This window comes from Strix aluco, chromosome 22 (assembly GCF_031877795.1).
Source record: "Strix aluco isolate bStrAlu1 chromosome 22, bStrAlu1.hap1, whole genome shotgun sequence".
NCBI classification, from domain to species: domain Eukaryota; kingdom Metazoa; phylum Chordata; class Aves; order Strigiformes; family Strigidae; genus Strix; species Strix aluco.
The window spans coordinates 7,974,012-8,001,563 of NC_133952.1; the positions used below are offsets into that span (position 1 = coordinate 7,974,012).

Below are 27,552 nucleotides of genomic sequence, written 5' to 3' on the forward strand. Positions count from 1 at the left end.
CCCCCCCTCCCCGGGATGCGGCCCCCCCCTCCGCCGGAGCCTCTGCAGTCACCCCAGGGAAGCAAATTTCCCCCCCTGGGGTAATTAAGGACTTTTTGCCCCCACCCCGGCAGGGAAAGCAGCTGGTAAATCCCCAAGCTGAGCTCAACCCCCCCCCCGTGGCCGGGGGTGCAGGCATGCTGTCCCCAAAATAAATCGCGGCTCCGACCCCAAGCCACCCTCCGGAGAGGGTTGGGGTCTCCCAGCCGCTCTCTTCCCCAAGAAAAAGGGCTCTTTTTCCTGCCCAAGAGCCACAGATTAACGGCGAGGGGAAGACAGAGCAAGGGCGAGCAGATGGGATCGAGGATTTAGGGCATCTCAGGTCCCTCAGGCCAGCGGGAGCTGCCTCGAGGCTCCCCCCTCGCTTTAGGGTTGCAAGAAACCCTCTTTTTTCCCCTCATTTCTTACCTTACCTTCCCCTCCCGGAGTCCTTCACAACCATAAAACCAGCGCTAAGCAACAAGCGTCTGTTGTGCTTCGCTGACTGACACTCCTCGACACCAGCAAGGAGGGCAAACCACAAAAGCTCATTACAGCCCCTCCAAGCCCACACCGGGGGCTAAAAAAAATTCATATTTGGCATCAAAAACATTTTATTATTTGCTTTGAAGTGTTACATCTCTCACCTGGATTTGCACGCTCGCTGCCAGGCACAGTTAAGCTCTGAAACCAAAATGCTCGTCAAGTCGGAGATAGAAAGGATAAAAATCCAAGGCACTGAAAAAATGTAAGCAGGACTTTGTACACCGAAAGGCCTTAATATAAATAGGTAAGAAAATATTTATTTGTTTAAAGAGGAATCTCAACGCCAGCTCTGTCAAAGAGACCGACTCCATTCTGTCCTTCATTGCATATATCGCTTAATAAAATGTCCGCGGAAAGAACTAAAAATCTCTCTTCAAAACAGAGGAGGAAAAAAACCCAAACTTCCCAGAGCAAGAAATCAGGAATTTCAGCATCAAAACGCAGCGGTCCGGCTCCCGCCGCGCGGAATTAAGCGCTCAGAAAAAAACTGGGGCGACGCTTGGCATCTCAGCAGGGCGTTGGTCCAGATTTCACAGGACTCCAGGAGGATGCTCCCCGCCGAGGGAAGGATTGATCCATGTGAGGAGAAAGTGGAGAAGTCTCCGAGGAGGCTCTAGAGCATGAATCTTAGTGAAAATTACCTTAATTGGGGCAGCGCTGCGAGCGAGAGTCCTCCTGCTCCGAGCACTCGCTCGCCCTCTCGCTATCAAGGAGAGGCGCCGAAGCCAACGGCTTTTTTTTGTGGAAAGGAGAAGCCTCAGAGGTTTGCTGCGATCCAGGCAGAAAATAAAAGGCCCCCGATGGGGAGGGTGCTGGTGTGGAGTGTTTTAAGGCACGCGTTCTTTCGCTCTCTGGCACTTATTTCAGCATTTCGATGCCGGGGATTTAAGGGCACGAGCGGGGTGTCCTGAAGCCCCAGTTTTGGTCCTGAAGGAATCGCGATGATTCCAGCACCCGCGCAGGGAAAAGCGGACGAGGGGCCCGGATCAGAACTGAACCCAGCCTGCGTTTGCCTGAGTCTGGTTAGAAGCTGATCTGGAAAGAGAGAAAAAGAGGGGGAAAAATTGATTTTAGACATCAAAAGGGACTGTGGCATGTGGGAAGGGAGCTGGGGAGCCAGAAACGGGTCCTCTGGGGTCACCTCAAAACTCTCCCCACTGCACAGAGCAGCGGGGGAAGATGGGGCATGGCACTGCGAGGAAGAGGAAGGCAGCACCCACAGACCTGCACTGAACTCGGGGAATTTGCAACACGTGCTGTTCAGAGCCCCTTTTAAATCCCAAACGGGTTTTCAGCAAAACAAGTAGGATTTGGATCACCCACAAACCCCCACACGGCCTCACCCTGAAGCTTTGGCAAAGTCTCCCCAGACATCGGCGGCAGCGGGAGCAGCAGCGGGCTGCGGCCAGGACAAGAGGGAGTCTGTCGGTGGCCAGGAAAGTCAGAAAGAGAGAAAACAAACACCAGGAGTTATTTCCCACTCTTATGGGAGTCTAAAGAGCTTCACAGCTGTCACTGCACGACCACGGACCTGTGATGGGGGTGCCCGGGAGCTGGGCGGGCGCGGAGAGCGATGACGGCCGCTCTCCGGAAGGACAAACCGGAGCAGAAGATTTTCCTCCGGGAGGTGGTGGGAGCAAGCTCAGGCCCCCAGGACCTGCGGGACGTGGTCTGGTGTTCCCCGCTGTTCCTTCCTTTTTCTTCATATTCTGAAAGAAGAGAGGGAAACTTGGGTGGTGCCAGTTTAAATGCAGAGCCGGAGCGCAATTTCTCCCAGCCGCAGCTCGCACAAAGCCAAATTGCTTTATCCTGGGGGAAAACGTGGCTGCACGGTGACATCGCACAGCTGGTGCAGCAGAAGTGCTCAAACCAAGGATGGTTTTCAACCCACAAATCCCCACCACGAACCCACAGACGTGGTTCTGTAGCCGAGAACCATAACACAACCCCTCTGCAAACCACTGCGCGCAGCGTTATCACAAAGGGCTCTGCTCTGGGCTTCCTCCTGCACAGGGATTTCGGGGTGAAGCCACCGCTCCCTCTTGTGCCATCCCAAAGGAAAGGTTGGGGGTGGATTTAGCCGGAAAAGCTCCTCACCGCAATGTTGAGTTTGATGGTTTGTCCCTCCTTGAAGCCCAGATCCAGTTTGGGTCCCTGATCGGGGTTCTCAGCCTGTTTGGCCAGCTCGCTCTGCTGCCTCACCCACCTGCAGGAAGGAAATAAGCAGAAAAGGGCACATGAACAACCAGTCTGAGGCTCTCCCGGACAAATCCTGCCCAGGATCATCCCCTCTGCCTGGCAGCAGCTCTTTAAAGGTGCTGGATGTGATCCGAGACCTTGTCTGCCAGAGCAATGTGCCAGGAATGATTCCTACCAGTGGCTGTCAGGGCTCGAGCTGCACCAACCCTCCAGCCAGCAGCACATCCCATCCTCCCCACAGCCCCACCACCTGCCAGCAGTTGGAGCAGCATCCCAGTCCCTCAGGAGCAGCCTCTTACTGGTGGCACACAAAGAGGAGGAAAGGAATTAGGAAATTTGCCCAGTTTTGGACTGGGAAGCCCAGTTTGGGACTCTGCTAATACAGACTGGAAAATATTTGAGAGAGGGAGAGCTGCCTGCACAAAGGCTGCGCAGAGGAACAGGCGTTTTCACCTCTTTACACTACGCTTGCCCGCTCAAGCGCGACAGGAGCTCACAGCTTCCTCTCCCCCAGCATTTCTGGCAGACATCCGCAAAAAAAAGTCAAGCTGAGAGGACGCAGGGCAAGGCACGAACTCACTTAAAATGGTCTTGGAGAGCCACGTTGAAGTCAAAAGCATCCCCACGGTCAACAAAGCCAACTCCGATGAAAGCACGTCGGCCTGAGGAAGGAGGAAGAGTAAGGGCGGGAATCACAAAGCAGCAGAGGAAGAGGGAGGGGAGAGCCCTTCCCACACACCCTCGTGCCTGCCGCCTCCTCCAGCTGGCACCGGGACTCCCGAGACTGAGATACGGGACTGGAGATATCTTTGGCTTGTTGGTTGCACGTACAGGCTTAGTAAAACCAGTTTTTTAAATTAATGTAAACAAGTCAAAGCAGAGGTTGGCATCATGGCAACAATCCTGCACAGAGAGGCGTCCTCACGCTAACACCGAGCAGCAAGGTTAAACTGTTTTTATTCCCGGTGAAGGACAGAGCGCGGCTGGTGTGTGGGAGCGAGAGAATTCATCCCTTTGCCACTGTACGCAGGGAATATTTAGCCCTTGAAAGCAGGAATCCTTCATAAATACGAGCAGCAAGGGCACTGAAGACTTTCTGGGGCGATTCCCCCAACCTGTCCCTTGTGGACTGTAACGTACCGTTCCCATCTTCGATCCGGATGACGAAATATCTGCTGGAGTCCGTCACGCTCTCCACGGCGATGCCAGGGAACTGCTCCACCGGCGCCTGGGCAAAAAGCTCTCCTGAAAAAGGGAAACGGGGGCGGGTTAACACCAAGATGTAGCAGCTCTGCGCCATCTTCCTCCCCACGAAGAGGCACGGAGCTGTCGCCTTGCTTCCTCCTTACCCGAGGTCTTGTCCTCCAGCTTAATGAAAGCGATCTTGCCCTTGGCTGTGATCCGCAGCCTGCCGCTCCACGCCGGCTGGTCCAGCTGCCACTCTGCAGCTCTGAAGAAAGAGGAAATGGCGACGGATGTCTGAGCTGCCTCTCATGTCCCAGACCACAGCACCGACCTATTTTAATGCCCCCCTAATGCATCACGGAGCTCGTCTGCTTGATTCTCCTCCTTAACGGTACCAAAGCGGCACAAGAACGCGCTTGCACCCGCGCTTGCTGCAGAAGGAGGTAGATTCATCACAACGTGTCTCACCCCAAGGCAGCCGGCCCCCTGCAAACGCAGGCGTCAGGTCCCAGCAGGGTCCAGGCAAGAATTGCACAAGAGGTTTCACTTCCCTTTCCACGGATCTCCAGCTCAGAAATAATTTCTTGGAAGTGCTGAGCTGCTTTAGCTACAGCCTGGCTCTGCTAGGTCAGCCTTAGCGTTTAATGATAGTCCAGGCCGAGGAGTGACGGAGAGGAGCCCCAAAACACACGGAGGGATGGAGATCCCCCGCTGGGGACCGGAACGGGGGGCAGATACTTCACGAGGGCCAGGTCCATGGGGAGGGAACCCCCCACACCCCCACGGCAGGAGGGACAGACACCCTATGGGGAGGGAGGGGACAGCCGCCACGCAACCCAAGAGGGGACAGAAGCAGCCCACAGCGGGACAGGGGCAGACCCCACCTGTAGCCACGGTTGGAGGCCCGCGGCGGCACCCGGTAGACGTGTACCGCCGGCTTCACGCACAGCACCGCCTCGTACTCCTCCTCCTCCGCTGCCATGGCCGCCATCGCGGCGGAACTCCGCCCGCCGGCGCTCTGGGCCCCCGCCTCCATGGTAGCGCCCCCTTCCCCGGGCGGGACCGAGGAGCCGCGGGAGGGGAGCGCCCCCTGGCGGGCGGGAGGCTCCACTGCAGGCAGGAGGAGGAGCGGGGAACTGGTCCCAGCGGGCTGCTGGAACTGGGAACCAGTACGCGGGCGCGGGGAGCGGCTGCACAGCGCCCGGTTGCGGCCAGCTCCCAGCCCGGCCCTGTCAAGGCACACTGCCAGGCGGGTGCGCTGCTGCGGCACCGTTCCTCCCCAACTCACTAAAAGTCAGATTTTTTCCCGATTTCACAGAATTAAAAGGGAGTCAGGGCTTGTGGGAGCTGCCAGCGCACCCTGAGCCCTCTCCAGCCAGAGGCAGTCCTTCAGCCTGCGCCCACCTTCTCTGATGGTTACTGAGCACACCGCCCGAGCAGGGAGACCAGCACAACGCAAAAAAATAAATAAAATAAATAAAAATCACTTCTATACCCTCCACGGCAAGAAGCAGCACAGTCCCAGTTCACACCTGGGTTTGGAAACTACATCTTCCCTCCGAGCACTGCTATGTCCCCCCCTCCTTGGACCACATCTCCAAAATGAGCCTAAAAACGGGGCAAAATTTCCCCTTTTCGGGTTAATACCGGCCCAATTATGGCCGAACGCTCCCAGATTTTACCTTCCTGACGCATTTTTAAGCATCTACTCGTGCTGGGAGCTTAAGCTGCCACCGAAACATCCTTCCTGCAGCAGCCCCTGCGAGAGACAGGGATAAAGGAGAAAAAGTAAGTCGTTAAAAGTTTAAAGACATTTATTTAAAATACAATTTATAAAACAGTTTTCTCTTCAGCGCACATTTTGGGGTGAAAACACGCGGTATCGTGTTTATCCTCCACCTTCCCAGGACGAAGGGGCTTCCCGCAGGAACGCCGCCAAACCCTGCCCGCGGGCGGGACGTATCCTGGTCACCGGGACGGAGGAGCCGGGAGATTTCAGTGCCTAAACCGGAGATTTTGGTGCCGGAGGCGGCGGCCATTTTAACACTGGTCAACTACACCAGGAACCGGGTGGATTTGGGGTTTTTTTGGCCATTAAAAGCTATTTTTAGTAATAATTAAGGAAAGGCGCGGTGACTACGGTTATTGCTGACATCCTTTTCCCCTCCCGCTCTCTCCTGGGGACTCATCCTGACCACCAGCTGGGGGGGGGGGGGGGGGGAATAAAATATAAGACATCCCCCCAAAAAACAGCTCCAGCAGTTGGGGACGCCCAGGAACAATGCCCGCCACCTCGCCACCGTCCTTGGTGCTTTAATCAGCTAATTAACGCTCTAGCGGATTCTTTTTAAACACAGGTAGGTTTATTTTACCGTTTGATTTTTTTTTTTTAAGCCGTATTTCCATACACGTCTTTTTGTACGGTCACTTCCCTTCACATAGAAGATTTGCTCGTTTACCCTTGAACCTACTGAGCACAAAGTGGCAGGGAAGGTTGCACCCGTACAGAATAATCCGCTGAGAACCAGAAATGGTTTTCTAGGTACCATCCCCTCCAAGAAGAGCATTTAGTGTTCATCTAATCCCTCGATATTAAGCAATATTAAGGTAGGTCAGCTTCGTCCAGAGGGGAACACCCGCATTCCTGCGGCCCACCAGCCTCTCCCTGTCCTCTTCCCGGGAGCCGGAGGAGGAAAAATCCCTTCCCTGAAGCCTCGTGCGGAGTCAGCTGCCACCAGGAAGACAGGAGGAATCATCCAGACTTTATCCAACGCTGGTTTTGTTCCCGACATCTCTGATTTCCAGAGGCAAACGCAGCTCGTACCATGACCAAGAGATCGACTAGAGCCTTTGCTCCATCATTAAGCCGCCACTCGGGTTCGGACCCTCGGGACATCCCGCGCTCCCCGTCGTTAGGCCAGCCACCTGACGAGCGCAGGCCGTATGGAGCAGGGCTCCTCGCCACCTATTTATTTCACGGAGCGGAGCGGCGCCGGCTGTTCTCCTCCTCACGACGCAGCCCTAGTTCTTCGCCACCTGGCGCTCTCTGCCGCGAACGGCGGCCGGGCAGCAAGCATTTTCACGGGATCGGTCTACATTCCCTTCTCCCCAAATACAAAAAAGAAAACAAAAAAAGAAAAAAAAAAAAGGATGTATTTTAAGCTTTTCCTCCAAGCCAGCAGAAAATACTAGCCAAGCTTTAACAGGTGCAAAACGTAAACGAGGTCATCGGACTCCGCCAGCTCCCAAGGCGATCAGAAAGGCCAGGTATGAGGGAGTCCGCTTCCACATGCTTGGCAGCGGTAGAAATAGAGAACGAGAAACAAGAGTTTGCCAAACCCGAGCCATTAAAGTCGCAGAAATTCATTGACACTCCTTTTCAAACACGTAACTACCTCTCTCAATTAAAACAAACAGTTAAAACCCTTCCCATGCACTCCGTTGAGCTGATATACAGAAAACAAACAAGAAAAAAATAAAATAAAAGAGATCCTTTGAAACAGAACTTGCTCTTAAAGTGATGAGGACAACATGCGTGTCTGGGGAGGCTTCCCATATTTTTTTTTTTTTCCTTAAATGCCAGGTTATGAGTACAACAAACGTTATTGCTGGCGCTAGCTTCAACCCAAGTGGCACACACACGACTCCCTGCACCCGTCCGAGTCCTTTACACCCCTCCCCTCCCTCGTTGTCCCCTTTCCTTTGACAGCGACTTGGGGACAGCCCTTCTCGGTTTGCCGGTCACAGTGGGTGGAGAGGGGAGGTCACAGTGCGTGGGGTTGAAGGTCACAGTGGGCAGAGCAAAGGGGATCACAGTGCAAATAAACCAGGTAGTTCCCTTTGCTCAAGTCCGTTTGTCCGTCACGGCAGTGCGACCCGTGGCGGCGGACCCTGCCGTCCGCAGCAGCATCTCTCGCCCGCGTTTATCTGCGTTGTTTGAAGCCTTGTGAGCCATCGGGACCCAGGGGTTGTCTGATCACATTATTGGGCTGTCTGGTGTCTTCCGGCTGCGAGATCCTCGGCGGCCTGCAACGAGAAAGGAGATCAGAGGCGGAGGCAACACGGCTGCGTAACACTGGGCACCTTCAACTAATATTCACAGAATCATCTGGGTTGGAAAAGCCCTTGAAGCTCCTCCAGTCCAACCATTCACCTCACACTGACCGTTCCCAACTCCACCAGATCCCTCAGCGCTGGGTCAACCCGACTCTTCAACCCCTCCAGGGATGGGGACTCCCCCCCTGCCCTGGGCAGCCCATTCCAACGCCCAACAACCCCTTCTGCAAAGAAATCCTTCCTAAGAGCCAGTCTGACCCTGCCCTGGCGCAGCTTGAGGCCATTCCCTCTTGTCCTATCGCTTGTTACTTGGTTAAAGAGACTCATCCCCCGTCTCTGCACCCTCCTTTCCGACAGCTGTAGAGGGCCATGAGGTCTCCCCTCATCCTCCTCTTCTCCAGACTAAACCCCCCCAGTTCCCTCAGCCGCTCCCCATCAGACCTGTGCTCCAGACCCTGCACCAGCTCCGTTGCCCTTCTCTGGACACGCTCGAGTCATTCAATGGCCTTTTTGGAGTGAGGGGCCCAAAACTGAACCCACTCATCGAGGGGCGGCCTCACCAGTGCCGAGTACAGGGGTCAGATCCCTTCCCTGTCCCTGCTGGCCACGCTAGTGCTGATACAAGCCAGGATATCACTGGCCTTCTTGGCCCAAATAATAATATATTCCTCCATACTCGCCTCAGTGGGAAGTCATCGCCACAGGACAAGCGGCACACGTCGCTGCCTGGGATGGGGAACACGACTAAAAATTGAACTAGCGCTTCATTTCTTCCCAAAGAGTAGGCAAGAACCATGCTGCAAGTAAAAGGGCGAGCACAGAGCCTTCAAATAACCTGCATTTGTTTAAGAGTGCTTAAGCTGGACTCTCCCACCTGCACCCAGCAGCTCCCTTAAGTCAAAAGCCTCAGGAAAGACAAGGGTATGTCCCACCAGGATAACTGGTTGCCTGCACTCCTCTCTATACCCCCACCACGCTCTTCCAAGGGTCTAAGATAACCTTCATGGCCTTATCAGGTACTTGTGCTTCCCTCAGTTCCCATATACTTGAGATTTAAGATGCCTTGCTGCTAACAAAGCTCTCCTTTCTCCTTGCTGGCCTCACTTCACTCTTCAAGGAGCTCATCCTCCTCCTTCTGATAGGAAGGTGTTTGAGAGGAGCGCAGACAAAGCTGCCGTGGCACAACCCACTATCTAGAACGGGGTTCCATGCCTACCTAGAACGTCCCCCCTATCCAGAACGGGTTCCTCACCTATCTAGAACAGGCTTTTCCTGCTCTTCTTCAGGGCTCGCGCTGCCCAATATTCGTTTCCTGGCTTCCGCGTATTCCGCTTCCCTCTGCGCCAAGGATTTCACGGGGAAGGCCGGTCTGCTGGCGGAGTTGGGATTGCTGAGCACGCCGTTGGTCGTCGGCCTCTTCAAGATGCGGATCTGCGGGGGAGGACCCGCGGGAAGGCTGTCGTCCTGAATCACGATCGGCACTTTAGGAGGAGATTTTGACTTTCTACTGTTTAAAAGAAAAAACATTGGGTCGGCACTGGTTTTCTATGGCAACCACGTTTTTCGCTCTGCATGTGAATTCCTCCCAGTCAGATGTCATTCCCATGATTAAGAGGCAGCCTGTAATAATTAAAGACCTCGTTATATTTGTAACCCTAAACTAGAATGGCAGGCGAGTTTGCAGGAGGTTAGCTCAGTAAGGGACAGAAAACCAGTCCCTGCTGCGTTTGACATCTTTAAACTCGACTGAAGGAAAGGGAAGCAGACACCGGGCAAAAGTTTTAGCACTTCTATTTGAAGATATCGGTAATAAGCACCTTGATTCCACTCCCTACAAGGACTTTTAAGGCTCCTCTCACCAGGATACCCAGCCTTCCTCTCCAGCCCTGCCATTTCACTCCTCAGAGTCAGCCTTGGACCCATTTGAATTTTTTTATGATCCCTTCTCTGTGCAGAAGTCCCAGAGAAGCAATAACATGATTCTTTAAGTGGCCCACTAAGGATCAAAGGGGAAAAAAAACCCCAACCAACAACAAAAGACTTGTCCGAAGTGATTAGAAATATTTCTGCTAGAAGAGAATATCACACACCCCCACCCCAACCCAAAGTAAGCAGGAAAAGAAAGTCCTACTGACGCAAGACACGGCAAGCCAATTGAGGGCCATGAGTTGGGATTACCTGACTCACCCATTTCTTCCTTTGAGTGTCTTTTTCTTAAATGGCTTCCCCATAGCTGTAGCTACATCCAGTCTGGAAGACCCGGCTCTGAAATAAAATCACTCTCAAGAAGCTTTCCGCTACCCTGCTACGGATCGAAAGGGCCATCTAGTGGCATGATTACAGAGATCCCTATTTCTGAACTCAAACCCAGCGCGCTCTGCTCTGTTTGAAGCTGTTTCCCCACTGTTCCCACTCCCCAGGCCTTCGGATGTCCAACAGCACCTCAGGAAAATAAGGGGTTTTTTACCGAATCACGCAGCATCGTTACCTTTCCTTCTGTGTGATCTTCAGCTTCTTTTCCAACCGTCTGTCTATTTCCTAGAAAGGAAGGAGATAAAAATAAAAACCTGAAGGCTCGTCTTGGAGACTGGAGTTTGAGCCTGTCTGCACACACGTTTAATTTCACTCTTCCGCACAGCGACACTATAAAGGGGGCAGAGAGAGCACGCGTCTCCATCTGAGGATGACTTGCAAATCAAGAGGCAGAGAAAAGCAAAGCCACCACGTCTATTCTACGTAGCCATTAATACACCTACAGCAGGCTGTGGATTTTGCGTATCGTGGTGAGAGGGCAGCTGCAAGGCACTCATCTTTCATTTTAAGGACTTCATCTGGCAAGAAAGCTCTATTAAGGGTAAAGAGCCACGGGAATACGCAGCAAGGTATTCCCAGATCCGAGCAGGAACCGGCGCCAAACCTCTCGGGCAGAGAAGCAGCAGCAGCCGTCGGCTGGGGCGATCCGCATCAGCCTACACGCTTGATTTCAGTGGGGCAGCTCAGCCCCAGAGCCTGCAGCCATTCGGAGGACTAGCCGGCAGGGCCGCATTCCTGCTGCTTGCTGCAATAACCCTCCTTCACAAAAAAGTCCCTGCCCTGCCCGACATGCACCCAAGGACTCGTCGGAGCAGAGCAGAGCCTTATTGCACCTCTCCTTCCCTTTGCAACACCGCTGCCGAGTCATCAATCGGCGGAAAGACGTATTAATCACCCCTGAATGCCAACAGAGCGCGGCTTTAAGCATGTCAACTTCTGTCCAAGGCTTGCATCTACCTTAGCAAAGGTGTTTATGTTTTGCAATTGGAGCAATTACGCAGAGACGCCTTGCTAAACAGAAAAATAAAGTCAGCTTTCAGCCTCAGTCTCTCTCTTTAGGTAACCTTCCCCAACCTCGCCGATATCTTTAGATTCCCACGGCTGCTGATGCTATTAAAAGAGCCTATGAAACAGCGATGTGTTTTATTTCATCATCAATGAAAAGGAAAAAAAAACTACCTGTGAGTGTCCTAGTTTTGCCAGCCGATAACCGGCAATACTGAAGGAAATTCCAAGCTTCTGGCAGGATGCAGCTGCTCTACTTTTCAGGCGGGTTTGCTTAACTACGCTGAAAGCTCGCTGCCAGTGGAGCCTACCCTGCTGTCAAAAACCACAGCAGGCCCAACCCGGTAAAGAAACTGGTTTGCACGGCAATTCCCCGATGCCCCAGTAAGCAGGGAATGAACACAAGTCTCTACAAGATGCCAAACCACAGTGTTTGCTCTTGGTCACACAGCTACACAGGCCAACAGCCCACTGTAGCCACCATCTAGAAGGGAATAGTTATAAACTGGTTTGGGAAGACAAAAGGTGGGTGGGAGATTGAATTTTCTATGGAACTCTGTGATTTGTAAGAACAAAACCAGCCAGGGGCTTCACGCAGCATGGAGCTGAAGGCCAGGTCACAGCTAGAGCCTCCCGTCGAGGCCAAATGCACCTGCAGTTTCCTTCCTCTTCAAGAGGACTGGGAGGAAAATCCCATCCCAATGCTGCTCGGGAGGATGGAAAAAAAATGTGCATCAGCTGCCTCCTGCCTGCAAAGACAGAGGAACAGCCAGCTGGGAACAGGCAGAAGGGAAACGGATATCCCAGCAAGGATGGAGATGTTGTAGAGTGGCTGGTGGCAAACAATGAAAGTCAAATTAAGGGGAAGGGGTGAGCTCATCTGCCCGCACCGCGCCAGAAGAGGTTATATCCTGCTGTAGAAGAGTCCTTAAAACACTTTTTCAAACTGAAATAGTTAACCACGCCTCCCCAGGGCCCCCTGGAAGCGGTGGATTGGAAGGAAGTTTCCTTAAATATCCCTTATTAAATACTTCAGCGCGTGGGGAAGAGGAATGACAGGAAGACGGGGCGGAGGCGGGGGGAAAGCACGCTCGAGATCATCTCATTTCATTTAGCGTTCGGCGCCGTGCAGCGACTACGAAGCCGGTTACGAGTCAGAGCCACAGCGCTGAACCACTCAACTAGGGCAGACGAGCGCTACCGCCCACGGTGAGGACTCTGGGGCACAAAAATATGGCAAGCCACACGGTAGCCACGAGGAAGGCTCCGTTCTGCTCTCACCTCTCTCCTTCCTGGCAGAGGAGAGATGGCTTTGACAAAAGCCACATTTCTGCATTCCTGGTGGCTTTGCAGGTCAGTCCTGGGGCTAAAGTCGCGGTCCGTACATCGGACTACAGGATCCTGTAATTGCAAAGCGTCAGTTCGACCTCAGCATCTGAAAAACGCTCTGATTAATGCGACTGTCACACTGACCCCGAGCATGGCTGGACAGCTCTTCATACCCTCACACGCGCCGGACTTCCTCTGACTGCATCCTCTGTCGCCAGAACCCACAACTTCCCCTCCCAGAAAAAAAAAAAAAAAAAAAAAAACAACAAAACACTATAGCTCTTAAATTTGCTCTCACGCAAACTTATTCCAAGGAATCCCTCAAAAACCTGCCATCGTGACACCCCTCTCCAAACGAGCCCTTTAAAGTCTCCGTTTCACTCCTTGCTACTCCCGTGCAGACCACTTTTTGCAAAATACTTGGTATTTTTGCCTCTTATCCCTCCCTTGCCAGCAGTCGCTAAGCGAATGCGCATGGTCCTGGTTCATATCCACCACACGCAGGTTCAACAGTTGCCCCGCGCCTGGGGAGCTCCTCACTAAGAAGCAGAGTAACAGGCAGCTAAAATATCCTCTAAGTTATAACATCAGCAGCTGTTAGAACCACTGTGTACTCTCCAAAACAAGAGACTTCCTCCACACGTAGAAATCCTGGCAGAATAGTATAAAACAATCATCCCCACCAAATATACACGTATCACTCTCACTCCATCCAAACAACTGTTAGTCTTACACGATCCTCATCGTTCCCAGCACTGCTGAGAGGATTCCAGCTGTCTCCAGATATCCACTGAACTCTTGGGGAGAAAAAGTCTTCCTCTGTGTTCAAAGTGGATGGCTAAGTGTAAAAAAAGCAGCTCCCCGCCTCACACACACCTCCTGATGTGTTTTCTTTTAAATGCAGGGATTGACCCCATCTTTTCTCAGCAAAAGCCACAGGAACTGCTTAAAGACTCTTGGGGTTTAAGACTACTATGGCTGGAATTGTAGGTATGGAGGTGTTTGAACACGGGGAGCATTCCCAATTCAAATGGGCAGCCCTTAATCACCCTGCAAAAACAACCCAAGACATCAGCAGCCTCACACAGCTAGCAGTTCGTGACGGGGATCACGCTGCATGAATTTACAAGCTCAAGAAGCAGAAACACCTTGACAGGGCTTATTCTTAATAAAAGAAAAAATCCCTGCGGCTGCTTTCCACCAATCTGTTTGTCTGCTGATGTCATTCCCTTTCCACTGCTATGTCACATTGTCACCGAGCTGTGTGGGTAACGAGATAAAATTAGGGCCTGACTTAGAGGGCAAGTGCCAGAAGCACTACAACAACCCAAAGGCACGAGCTCACAGGAGAGGCAATTAGACTTGGCATTCGAGGACATCGTGCTGCACGTACCCAGTAGCTGGGCAGGTCACACCATACAAAAACCAGTTATTAATCTTAGGAGGCTCTCCTAGCTTTCATTTCCCAAACAAACTTATTTATATAACCAAAAACTAAGCCTCACTCACACCTCCGTTCAAAACACCCTCCCCAAAGATTAGTAAAGAATCTCCACAAACTATTTTTAGTGCTATTATGTCTAGATACTAAAAAGGACCCAAACAAACAGCATGAAGAAGACACTGTTCTTTGACATTTAAGCTGCATTTGTAGATGAGGACGTAATGGAAACTGAACTCCAGCCCCATCACAGTCATCCTTCCTACCCTCTAGGCCTGGGGAAAATAGCAATGCATAGAAGGATCAATAAAACACCTCTGGGAGAGCAATTAGACACAAAGACACAAATCTGCCACTCCTACGCTCGCTCACCCTAAACGAGAACCCCACCGATACAGCTGACAATTTTGCGGAGTTATTGGTGAGTTGGAGATAGATGCTCCCCCCCAACACCCCAAAAACGTGCCCTTTGGGAAGGGATGCCCCTTTGGAGGTCGGCTCCACACGGGGTGTAGGCACATTCCCAAGCAAACCCAGCTCTCCAGCATATTGCAAAGCAGAGAGAGGCCAGTCAGCCCGAGCTGTTGTCTAAAGAGCTTTGTTGGAATAACTGCAATGCGTTGGACATGTATAAGGAATTATCCTTCCCATCGCTGCCAGCACAGACTCTCTAAATAGACTAAATAACAGCAACTCCAAGCTCTGCTGATAAGGGAAAGAAGCAACCAGAGAACTGCTGGCTATTTTTCATTTCAAGTTTAGTGAGCAGCCACGACTGAACGTTTGAAGGAAGGCAGAGACTTGGGCTTACTACACATCCCTTACGCTAGGAGGATATTTCCCCCTCTACCTCCAGAAGTGGGTTACTTTGCCGAAATCAAGGAGATACCTACCAGCCCTCCTGCCAGAGCACAGGCTAGTGTCCAATAAAGGAAGCTGTGCTCTCCTAGATATCTGATAACATTTCAAATATGCACCTCTAGAAAACCATTAACCACACTCTTTAATGTATTTACTGGTGATCACTCCTGAACACAACCTTCTAACCTTTACTAACTCAAATAATGTGTAAGATCAAACCCAGAAAGAGGGAATTTGGACTAGAGTTGCACCCTCCCATGCTAACACTAAAACCAAAACCTCATCTGCTTATTAAAAGCACCATCAGATACTCTGGCATTTTCTGAATGACAGGAGATAAACTTCAAGGCCTGGTTAACATTCTCTTCTTTAGGAAAAATTAACATCTGAGGTTGCCAAAGCTGTTCATGGGTACCCAACAACGTACAGCTGCAGATACCTGACTCACTGCTTCACCGAAAACACTGTCAAGTAAGAGCAGAAGTAGATAATCCTAAACTGACTCCTCATTAGCTACCTTTTTCTTTCCTCTGAAGATAAATTAATCTTCTATTAATTACTGGAACATTCCAATTCCTGAGGCTATTGGGAATCAGACTGCTCCATTAATTAATTCTCCAGGTTACTCCACTTATGTTAAATCCTGGCAGGGGACCATACCCAAGAAAGCCACAGATGCTTTTAAGCTGTGCTGGCGTTTACATCTTCCATAGGTAGATAACACTTCTCGGCAGCTAGGATATTGAGAAACAAGACACGAGAGTATTTTTGGGAACAAGCCTGGCAGGCGCCACATGGTCTTCCCAGCACAGACATGTTACGGAGGGAGGGAAAAGCATTTGGGAGGGCTGCAGCTCCTTCCTCCCACCTTTCACACCTCCTGCGGCAGACAGGTCGCACAGACGCTCCTCAGAGATCCATACTGGGAATATATTTACACCCCTTATCAATCTAGGAAAAAAAAAAAAATAGAGGCGAATATCTAGCGAAAGCCAGCGTGTTGTTTCACAAACACCTCTTCACCCAGATGATCACCCTTGCCTTCTGCACCCATGTCCCTGTGTGGGGTCAGTGAGCACATCCAGCTGCTCATCGAGGTCTGCGAGAGCGGGTACAAAACAGGGCCTGCTCCCGAGCGACCCGGGCAGGGCCACGCAGGACCTGCCGTGGCATCCCAAAACCAATACTCACTTCGCGGTGTCAAAGTACCTGTCCATTCCCAACCTACAAACATCGCTTCCCTCATCAAACTGTCCCTGCCTAAGCAATGCTGAGCAGCATGAACAGAAACTTTCATTTCCCAGTTTTTGCCCCCAGTTACAAACACCTAAAGCAAATATTCAGCAGAAGTTTTACAAAAAGCATTTTGGTCTGTGAAGTCAAAACCTGTCCTTACAGCTCTGACATCAAAAATCAGCAGTTATCCTCACGGGTTTCCTCCAGGGTTTGGTTCCCGCACACCAAAATCCTGTTCATTTGTCCTCTGATCGCACAAGTAGTTAGCAGACTGGAGGTCACAGTGTTACACTCTGAAATATTTCCCTTTTGACTTCTCTGTACTTCGATCATATTTAGCAACTAGCTAAAAGCAATACTAGCCAAAACCTTTATAACCAGCGAACGCGCCGCCTTTGCTAGAGGGTGAAATCCAAGGCGGGCAGCCCTCTCTGCCACTCACACCCCGACCAATTTAGAGACAACAGAAATGAGGTTTTTTGCAAACCTCAGGTGACCGATTCTCACCGAGAGCCGTGACACAGGCAGGTGACAATCCCCGTCCCCACACGAGGGACAAAGTTCAGTCACACATGTTCAGCTGCTCACATCCTCCCCAGGCAGCCGGTAATCAGATGATCGGGGGGGTTCTTCCCGTTCTGCTGGCGATCAGTGAAGCAAGGCGCAGTCTAACTAAGGGATTTAGACTCTGGACTGTGGCAGGGGAAGTTTTAAGCACCAGAGAGGAGGCTGTAGGCAGCAGCTGGGATCTAACTGCCCTGCAAACTGTCCATCAGCCAACTGAAGTGGAAAAACAAGACACATAAAGAGATCGGGTTTTTTTTAAAACTATTTTGGTTTGCCAGACTAATGTTTTATCTTCACAGGTTCTGACTTGAAATGAGTTACTAATTAAGAAGACACTGATATACTCAAATTCTACTTAGTGAAGGAATAAGCAATCCATCCAGCTGGAGAGTGCCAATTAAGGGCTGAGGATTACCTGTGACCCTGGACATGGGGCTTCCACTCCAGTTTTGGGACCCAGCTTCCCACCTGACATTTAATTACTAGTTTAACCAGGTAAATAGACTTAAGTGTCACAAAGAGACCTCTCCTTTGTGATTTCCCTCTTCCCTAAAGCCAGCTAGGCCACACAAAAGAAAAACAAGCCATGCACTAAGTCATATTAGTGTTTACTAACCCAGACTGGGTCTTTGAAGCCTGGCGCTTCGATCCTCACTCATAACTTGGACAACTCATTTGTTATTCACACACTTGATTTTCCATCTGTAACTCACAGACAAGCAAAACCTTCCCATTTCACAGACATTTTGAAGATTTAATTAGATAACACAGATCTAATGCACCAGCATTATCACCGTGGTGCCTGCAGGACTCCTGGGGTGGGTGAAGCTGCCGGAGCAGAGGGCATCTGCCCGGCATATGGTCACTCAGGGGGTGGCACATACCCAAGGAGCTGCTCCTTATTCTGTCAAGCACTGGCTCATTCTCATGACACAGAACACTAAAAGACAAACAGAAGTCACGTTAAAGACAAAAAAAAAAAAAAAAAAAAGCGCTTGAGGATCTGTTTTACAGCTACTTGACTGACCAAACCAAAGTGGAAGATCTGCATCAGGTTTTGGGGGGTTTTCCCTCAACCTAATGAGATTTTGGCGCTGCTGGTTTTGGAAGGCAGATCTGCAAAGAGATAAATGAAGCGACATTACAACTGGGAGGCCATGGCACCTCTGGTCAGCCCACAACTGCCTCTTGCTGAAAACCACCTTCTTTAAGACCTCAAGTAGAAGTTCACAGCCTAACACCAAAACCTACACGCACAAAAAAGGACCAGTACTGAAACTCTGATGTCCCTTCTGTCCTAACAAACACCCGCTGGTGGAATACTAAAAAAATGACACACCGAGAAGCAGGCAATGAATCTCAGAAGCCCACCATGGATCTCCTGCTACACCACTACTGTTTCCTCAGAGATCTGCTGAAGGGTCTAAAAAAAATAACAACTCAGGTTTTCAACTGTGTGAAGTATTAGGAGAAGAGTACAGGTTTAAAGCTGCTCCTTGGCATCTCTTACGTTTTTACTGGATATTCCTCTTGAGTTCTGACCAAGGCTGTCATGTCTGACACCTTCACACTGGGATCCATCACATGCTACCTCAGACCTACACCAAATAAGATATAGGTGGAAGAAGAAAATAAAGGGAATTCCTCAAGACAAAAAAAACCCTGCGATGACAGGACCAGGCCAGCTCATACGCTTTTCCTGTCCACGAGTTTTCCTCTCACATTCGACAGAAGACCCATCTCGTTCAGGCAGTTGCCAGGCTCCCCTGCCCGATGACTACCACAGGGTTTGAGGCGCAGAGAACAGCAGGCATGCCTGAAATCTCTTTCAACTGCCAACAAGTGAGTCGGTCACACTGCCTGCTCTGCAGCAGAGCCTCTTCCTGCCCCCTCTTCCTCTTTTCTCAACCTGCCTACCTCCGGTAGCTTTGATTTCTGTAGCAGCACCGAGAACCTACAGCCCCTGACTGCACCAGCATCCATTTGGTCCATGAAAAGCAATGTTGGGATCTCCTCCGCTCCATCCCACTCATTTTTTAGCTTCCTGCGGCCACCAGCAGCAGCAGAGGGTCTCCTTCCTGCCGGGCAGGGTTTGAAAATGACCTTTCTAAACCCCAACAGATGCCATAAGGCAGCTCCTGTCTCTTCTCTTACGTAAGAAGAGCTCCTGCCGCAGACAGCTCACTTTTCTTGTTGCTCCAACTGCTTTTGCAGACATCCAAAGCCCCAACAACTGCAAAAGCAGCTGCAAGTGTGGCGGCGGCTCCTCAAGAAATCTCTGCTCAGAGGCAAAGCACTACCAAGGTGACGAACAGAAATTCTCAGCAGCTTGGACTACAAAAGGACATGAGAAAGGACAGGTGACAGAGATTTTTTTCCTTCTAAGGGCTTTAAAAGAACACCTAAAAGGTACAAGGACAAAGAAGAAAGACAACCAATGGCTGGGATTTGAGCAGCCCTACAATTTTAAACCATTACTTAAGGCCACAGCTATCATCAGCTCCTGAGACACAAGCTATGCCCCTTCATGGAACAATTTAACAAGTGCCGGAATTAACTTCGCCGCCCAGCACGAGGCTTCCTACAACTGCAGTCTCACAGCATTGGCAAGAGGAGAGGGCGAGCGCTTCGCTTACGCTGCCAGCCTGCCGCTGGCACCTCTCACACTGCTTGGCGAGGGCATTGAGTTACAGGCTCTATTTTGCTACCCCCTTTCTGGCCAGCTGTAACACAATCTCCTGACCAGAATCAAATTCGGTCTTCTCACCAAGTCATTGTTATGAAGCCCTTCTGCCCTCTGGTCATTAACGAGCCTGATGAACTTATTAAAACAGGAGTTCGCCTGGCACAGACAGTTTCCTTTCTCTCATCGCGCTGTTGTGAATACCCCGCAGATCACCCGCCCACACTCCTTCTAAAATAATGATTTTATTTTGCAAGCGCGACACGCAGAAGTGCTTCAGAGTCTCTCAGCATGAGAGACGTGATGAAAACTTCAGCTATTCAGCCGGTTATTAAAAGCAGGCGAGAACCTCAGCTACAACACTGGAAGCCACGCTAGGCCATGCTAAGAGTCCCCATATTACGTCCTAACGAAGCAGCACGTTCGTGTCGAGCAAGGGGGGGAAAGGGCTTTGGATGTGCACCCCCAGCTCCCTCGCTACACCCCGCGAGGGGCAGCCCACCCACCTCTCTCCAGAGGCCCTGCGAGGGCTAACGTGACGCTGGAGAGGCACATTTTGTCAGAGCCCCTCAGGAGAGGAAGCAAGGCACGAGCCATCCTCCCAGCACCTACCACATGCTCCCCGGCAGCAGGAGCTTTGTTCCGGGCTCGGCCGCGACCCGCACTGACCAGCCGCTGCCGCCCTGCCCGCAGCCCCATAAGGCCGGGGAGAGAAACCGAGTGGTTTGGAGACCGAGTGGAAAACGGGGGCGGAAGGACGGGCAGGGAGCGGCTCCCTGCGGCAGCCCCGGCGCCGGGGGATAGAGAGGAGACAAGCAGGAGGGGCTGGAGCCGGGCTGCAGTCCCCCGCGCCGAGAGAGGCCGCGGTCCCTTTAAGAGGCCTAGCAGGCGCTCGCAGCTTGCCGCCCCACCGGCCGCACCCCACCACCTCCTTCAAGCGCCGCCAGCGCCGCCTTCCCCTCTCCCCCCGCCGCTCCCGGCCCGTCCGCGCCGTCACAAGCAGCCTCCCTCACCCCACTATCGGCCGCCTCCTCCCAGCTCTCGGCGACCTCCTCATCTTCCATTTTAATTCCCCTCCGCCGCCGCCGCCGCCGCCACCCGCGCCTCGCGCATGCGCGCGCCGCCCGCCGCCCCGCAGCGCGCCTGCGCCGCCCCCGCCCACCGGCTCGCGCGCGGCGCGGCTGCGCACTGCGGGCAGAAGGCGCGCGGCCGAGCACAGCGCGCATGCGCAGAGCGCCGCAGCGGGCAGCCACGTGCGGCGGGGCGGGCACGCGCCCCCTGGCGGCTGGGAGGAGCGGCCACAGAGACAGAATCACAGAATCATCTGGGTCCGAAGGGACCTTGAAGATCCTCCAGTCCAACCATGAACCTCACACTGACCGTTCCTAACTCCACCAGATCCCTCAGCGCTGGGTCAACCCGACTCTTCAACCCCTCCAGGGATGGGGACTCCCCCCCTGCCCTGGGCAGCCCATTCCAACGCCCAACAGCCCCTTCTGCAAAGAAATCCTTCCTAAGAGCCAGTCTGACCCTGCCCTGGTGCAGCTTGAGGCCATTCCCTCTTGGCCTGGCGCTGGTTCCTTGGCTCAAGAGACTCCTCCCCCCTCTCTGCACCCTCCTTTCAGGGAGTTGCAGAGGGCCATGAGGTCTCCCCTCAGCCTCCTCTTCTCCAGACTAAACCCCCCCAGTTCCCTCAGCCGCTCCCCATCAGACCTGTGCTCCAGACCCTGCACCAGCTCCGTTGCCCTTCTCTGGACACGCTCGAGTCATTCAATGGCCTTTTTGGAGTGAGGGGCCCAAAACTGAACCCACTCATCGAGGGGCGGCCTCACCAGTGCTGAGCACAGGGGTGAGATCCCTTCCCTGTCCCTGCTGGCCACGCTAGTGCTGATACAAGCCAGGATGCCATTGGCCATCTTGGCCACCTGGGCACACTGCTGGCTCGGGGGCACACACGTGTGTGTGTGTGTGTGTGTGTGTGTGTGAGTGTGACACTGGCACACTCATCCCCCCACCATGGAGCCAGTGCTTGATCCTCAAGATCCAGCGCGTGAAAGGCCTCAGCAGCACGTACGGTTCCACACTCCAACAGCTTGGTGGTTTGGGGGCATTTTTCCTTAATTTAAGGGTTACTGGCCAAAGCAGCCCCCCTGATTTTAGCAAATCTTGTCCATTAATGCATCCCTCCTGCAGGCATCGAGGTGTCTGTGTGTCCTTCCATTACCCCAATTTGTATCACCTTTCATTCAAATCCTCAGCTACTCTCCCGAGGGGCAGGAGGGACAGTTTCAGCTCCAACTTTTAAAAACAGTTAGATTTCCCAAAAATAAACCTAATCTATTAGGTTTATCCAATTTGTAGCCGGAATATTCATCACACCAATGTATTACTCTGAGTTTTGAGTGATACAAAGGTATCTGGGGTGAGGGCTGCATTGACTTTTGCTCACTGCAAAATTAAATGCCACTTCCAGCATCCTGAAAAAAAACAAATGTTCAGACAGGGAGTTACAGAAACTGCCCTTAAATCCTTAAACTTTCCCCCAAACACCCCACCCGAGAGCCGCAGCTTGCCGGCAGGTGGCGACCAGCTTCTTAAAAAAAAAAAAAAAATTACTCCGCTAAAAAAAATCCTGACACAAACACTGCGGTTTGCCCTCCCCCTCCTCTGCCAAACCCAAAATCTGGGCAGGGAACTGCCGGACACCCTCGCAGCTGAGTTTTGGGGGGCTGTTTAATTGAAAGCGGAGATGGTAGTGGGGTCTTGCAGGATGTACAGTGCTCAGGGGAGATTTATATCCTGGGATTTCAACATTTTTTGGCATCCCAGAGGGGTGGGAGACAGCGTCTCCCGGTGCAGGGCTGACGGGGGCAGTGTGCATGGGAGGAAAGGGTGCAGCAACCTCAGGTTGTTCCTATCCATCCTCTGTGATTTATCCAGAAGGAAACAGGAACCCTGTTTCAAGCAGCCAGTGCCCAGCATTGTTGGCTCAATCCGTAGCCTATTCAGCATTCCAGTAGCATTATTCTTGGACGTTTCCCTCCATCCTGCCAGTTTTGCCCATGCTGTAAGAAATCCCATTCCCAGCCATGGCACCCCTGTTTGAGACCGAGCATCCCACAAAACCGTGCAGAAGCATCACAGATCTTTTGGGAATGTGACCTTAATGGTCATGTACGTCCACCAATGTCCACCTGGGTGGACGCTGGGTTACTTACATGCTTGTGGACAAATTCCAAGTCGCCTTTCAGGTAATCCCAGCCCTCCACAAGGCATCTGGGGCATCCGATTCGGCAGGGGACATGTCTGGGATGCTGAGCAACAACTTCTGTCGTAGATGCAAGTCTGCAGAAGACAGAGAGGATGGCAGTGTCTTCCTCTGCCCCTTCCCCAGAGAAATAATGTCACCCCACAACTCGGCAGCACAACCGCATGCCAAAACGCAGACCTGGCGTGCCCAGACGTACGTACCCCCACGGGGAAGGGCTCCAGCAGCACCAAGGGCTCCCTCCTTTCCTCACCTCTGTGGTGAAACAGGCACCCGCTGTCCTTCAGGCACGGGGACAGGTCCCATCTCCTCTCCCTGCTGGGCCATTTCTGCCTCAGGAGGTGGCCGGGCCTTGGGGGAGAGGCAGGGACATAGTGGGGCTGTGGCAGGTGGTGAGGGGGTCCCTGGGCCTGTGGGCAGGGAGGGTCCCCGGGCCCCAGCTGTGCCTCCCCGGGGAGCAGCTGAGGAGGGGAGCCCGGGAAGGGACGAGGCCTGCGAGGCGGCCGAGGAGGAGAAGAAGGAGCCGCCCTGCCACCTTCTCCTCAAAGCCGACCTCCCCAACATGGCGGCCTCGCTCGCCCGCCCGCCCGCCTCTTCCAACATGGCGGCGGGACGACGCGCGTGCCCCTGGCCTGACCCTCCAAACATGGCGGCCTCCTCCGGCCAGAAAAAGGCCTCTGCGCTATGGAGGAGGGGGCGGGAGAATTGACCTTCCCATCATGGCGTGTGTAGCCACGTGATCCCGTCTCCCCGCCTCCTCCGCGATCATGTGACGCGGGGCCGGCCGGCGCGTGCGCAGTGCGTTCTCCGCCGCGGCCGGAGCGGCGGCGGCGGCGGCGGAGGGAAGGGAAGATGGCGGCGCCGGTTCGAGCCGTCACCCGGGCGACGCGGCGGCGGCCCCGGCACCTGCAGCCCTGAGGGCCTGACCCAGCCGCGGCGGGCGGTGGCCGGCGGCAGGTGAGCGGCCCCGCGGTGCGGCTTCCCGGGGCGGGGAGGGATGGGAGCGGCGGGGAGCAGCGTCCCTTCCCCGGGGAGCGGGGCGGCGGGCCCGGCCCACCAGGCCCCTTAAGGCGGGACAGGCCTCGCCTGGAGAGGACCCCTCGTTTGAGGGCTTGAGGGGGGGAGTTGAGCTCCTCTTTTCCCCCCTTATCTGTTTTTTGGGGGGGGTTCCTGTTGAGGGCAGAGCCCCCGGGGTGTTGTCCCCCCACCCCCCGAGGGCTGCTTGTCCCTGCCCGCGGAGGGCAGCAGCAGCCCCAGGACGGGGGGACAAGGTGAAGACAGCCCCGGGTGTTCCTTAGTGCTGGGGGTGGGCAAAACTTGTCCTTCCCCAAAGCCCAGGTTTCCCCCCAAAAATCAGTGCTGGCACTGGGCAGCGCCAAGGCATAAGTTGTTAGGGTGGGGGGGACGGGTGCTGCCGGCGGTGTGGAGGCTGCGGGGTGCTGTGGCTGCCCTGAAGGCTCACATCTCCTACGTGTAAAAACAAAGGTGAGGCTCAGTCTCCAGTTATTCTCCAAATAACTCTGTGAATCCACATCGCAACTCACATCTGCGATCGGTGCTGCTCACCTTATGTGTGTATATGTATTTGTTTTGGTCCTGAAAGCGTTGTGTTAAATCAGTAGTGTGGCAAGCTTGGCGTTCATCAGCCCAACAGGGTTTGGGGTGTTACTCCCCATTGTCTTCACTGCTAATCTCTTGTCGGTGACTTGAGAATGGCTTTATTTATTGTTATTTTTTTGTCACAACGGGGCTGGTCTGAGCAGACACTGCAGGGACTCGTCTTGATGCGCGGGTCTTGCGCGGGAGGATTAGCTCATGCTGCCTGCAAGGTGCTGCCCAAACCTCTCCGGGGTGAAGTGTCTTGCTTCAAGCCTGTTTGGGTTTTCAAATAGGACAGGGAATTTCTTAGGAGCCACAAGAGCAGGAGCAGAGTCTTGGTATCTTGCTCTTAATGATCTAAACTCTAATTAATGCTCGGAGGAAGAACAAAAGAGAATTCATGCAAACTGAAATGCTTGTCTGCAGTATGGTGAATCAGTTTGTTACGTGGGGACTGCCTTCTGTTTGTAAGATAACCCGGTTGATCACTGGGGATGTTGTTTGTATTAAAATGGCTTTAATTATCACTGGTGAGACGGGCTCATGCTGCAGGTCAGCAGCTGGAAGTCATCCCCTTTACCAAAGGGGACATCAATTAAAATAAATTACACTTGAGATGCCACTGACCTAAATTTGTAACCTGGGCGAAACAATGTCTTTAGCCAGCCCGCCCTTCAACAGCGACAGAGCCCAAAGCCTGAATTGATCCGCTGCCTCGCCGGTGGCCTCGTGAAGCCCCAAATTGGTGATGATGCCGCAGTGTCCTAATGAATTGCGTTATATCGCAGCGCAGCAGTCGCAGCCCAGGCTTGGCCCTTCTAGAGAGCCAAATCTCTGAGCGGGATGTTAATTCAAGAGTTAAGGGACTGGCTGTTAATGCCTCATTTCCGTAGCCCTGTGTGTTCCCACCACCATCTCTCCTTCCTTTTCCTTACGCTCATGTCAGAGAAGGGCTGAATACCGGTGGCTTTCCCTTGGGTTGTGTCCCTCAGGTTTCCCTGTGGTTGGTCTTTCCCTGGTGTCAGAATTGGGAGAAAGAGAGCAAGATCCTGGGCAGGATTCTGGGATATTTCCAAGACAGGATGATGCTTCTCTTTCAGAGGGAAAAATTGCAGTTCTTTCTGCATTGGGTTCAATCCTGTTCACTAGGGCTTTTGTATCTGCATGCTTCTAGCAGAAGCAGAATCGCATCCAGCGGTTGTTTTCGCATAACGAAGATGCTTGTGCGTGTTTTTCCTGCTGTGTTACCTGGTGTTTTAACTGATGGGTGACTCCGCCCGAGCAGCATTTTTTCCATGGTGGCAAGTGAAGCACTTGGGTTTGAAAGGCACAGTACACTTTCAATATTGCTCTGGTTTACAAACCTGCACTGTCGTGGACTTTTAAGGGCAGTATGCGTAATTTTAAAATTTAATTTGAGTTTACTAGAGCCTTTAGTCTCTGGGACTCAAATTTTCTCTGTGTTTAGCTGTTGGAGAAGGCCTAGAAGAAATCTCGCCTGCAGAACAAATGTTACCATCCTGCCTGTGGTTGGTATAAAGATTGGGATGGTTTGTTGCTGCTGTTGAACTTGGGGATTTCAAGTCACCTGTATTGCTAGCTGCTGCATCAGGCACCTTCTGGAGGGGGGTGTTTGTTCCCAAGGATAGTGAGGATGTGCTCGACTGTCCTGTCCTTAATCTCAGGACATTTAGTGTATCTAATCTCCACCTTTAACAGGAATGACACCAGCTGTAGCTTTGGGGTAGGAAGATGGGGATGGTCTGTTCTTTGTGCATTCCCAGCACACGAGTGATTCGTAAAGGTCTGTTTTCAGGGCTTCAAAAAGGCGTTGGGTTTCAGCGCAGCCTGCGTCGCCTGCTGCCAATTCCAGCCACTTCCACAGGATGTGAGCGAGTGCTGCTGGAAAAGGCTTCCCACTTTCTGTGTAAACAGAGCTGCGCCTCTGAGGGAAGTTATTCTTCCCTGTGTATTTAGTCATGGCAGGCTTTGTTGTAAAACATCGATTCAGGCTTCACGCTAATAAATTTTCTAAAGGTTGAACGTAAATAAGCTTCAAGCCTTTGGGCTTTTGAAATGCAGCATCTTGTGAGGATGTCTGTGAGGACTTATAAAAGGTGTTAGAGCCAGCGCTAGGCTCAGATTTGGTCCAAATCTAGATAAAAGCCTGTGAAAAGAGGACTCTGGTGGCCCTGATAACATGCTCGATGGGTGTTTCTCCAGGTAAGAGCTCCTTTTGGAGTATGTTTTCTGACCTGAGTGGGACTGTCTGCAGTTCGTGACGTCCCTGAGAGATGCATCAAGGTATCTGGGCTGTGCTGCCATTAACAGCTAATGCAGCTTTTTGATGTAGTTTAGAAATTCAGGTCAAAATCCCTTTTGAACTCACTTGTGTCTTAGATTAAAGGAGAGCGGGGTGACACATCCGCATCGAAAATTGTGGCTTGTGTTGATCAAGATGCAGAAAATGTGGCTCTTGCCTTCAGGAGCTTGCTATTTCAAGAGCTGCAAATGTTCTCCTAGAGCTTTGGTTAATTCACATCAGACCGTGCTGTGGACTGTATTCGCTTCCCCATTTCTATGGCAATTTTTAAAATTTTAAAATATTTATCTTTGCTAGCTGAACACCTGCTGAAACATCTGTGACTTAACAATGTTCAGGCGACAGTGATTTGCAGCCCAGACATGCTGTATCTCTTCATATGTTTCAGACTCATTTTGAAACATTTGGCTTATTGTGTTCTGTGCCTGTGCGTGTTTTGTAATGATGTGGGGTTTTGAAGGCTTTAAGTTAAGTTGGTAGAGTTACTTGGATTTATTTGGGGCTTCTCGTTAGGTTAGTACTGATGTGCTGTGGTAACGCTCCCTTCTGCTGCTGGTCTTATCAAACCTCAGATCAGTGGTGACGGCCCCGTCAGCGCTCTGAGATGTGTTTAAGGGTACCCCAACTCTCCACAGCAAGTTGTGTTTGGTGAAAAAATGCTTTTATTTGAGTTGGTTATGAAGGGACGATGTTAGGAGATGTCCTGCTGCTGGGCTGCCTTGTACCAGAGGTGTAGAAACAAGGGGCTGTAACTGAAGATCCTTACCAAAAATACACAATAACCTTAGCAAAATCTGTATTTTGTGATACACGTTCTGCCAAAGCAAAACTCCCTGTGAAGCTGCAGAAATTACTACTTTTGCTGTTACTGACTGTGCAGTCTGTCTGCAAGTGACACATTTGAGTGGGCAAAAGATCATCTC

At 52.2% G+C, this 27,552-nt stretch overlaps 3 protein-coding genes across 3 annotated transcripts in view; 1 reads left to right on the top strand and 2 right to left on the bottom strand.

The window, feature by feature from the left end:
- Window positions 1-614: 614 nt before the first annotated feature.
- NECAP2 (NECAP endocytosis associated 2) lies at window positions 615-4,982 on the bottom strand. Its single transcript, XM_074848287.1, has 8 exons — window positions 4,833-4,982; window positions 4,113-4,213; window positions 3,904-4,008; window positions 3,344-3,425; window positions 2,662-2,770; window positions 2,096-2,273; window positions 1,908-1,986; window positions 615-1,599 (listed from the first exon to the last, which is right to left on the bottom strand). Exons 1-8 carry the CDS (start codon window positions 4,937-4,939, stop codon window positions 1,551-1,553), a joined length of 810 nt encoding a protein of 269 aa, XP_074704388.1. The 5' UTR covers window positions 4,940-4,982; the 3' UTR covers window positions 615-1,550.
- Window positions 4,983-5,744: 762 nt separating this feature from the next.
- SZRD1 (SUZ RNA binding domain containing 1) lies at window positions 5,745-26,287 on the bottom strand. The gene is made up of 10 exons (XM_074848199.1): window positions 26,017-26,287; window positions 24,947-25,070; window positions 24,074-24,174; window positions 23,614-23,857; window positions 22,961-23,389; window positions 22,658-22,784; window positions 12,604-12,723; window positions 10,493-10,542; window positions 9,257-9,511; window positions 5,745-7,974 (listed from the first exon to the last, which is right to left on the bottom strand). The coding sequence occupies exons 1-10, from the start codon at window positions 26,285-26,287 to the stop codon at window positions 7,872-7,874; spliced, it is 1,824 nt and encodes a 607-aa protein (XP_074704300.1). The 3' UTR covers window positions 5,745-7,871.
- The window catches only part of FBXO42 (F-box protein 42), a 51,981-nt gene continuing 47,957 nt past the window's right edge, over window positions 23,529-27,552 (top strand). Inside the window, exon 1 of the mRNA XM_074848156.1 lies at window positions 23,529-23,664. The gene's annotated coding sequence lies outside the window, so the exon portion shown is untranslated. The remainder of the gene's footprint in view (window positions 23,665-27,552) is intronic.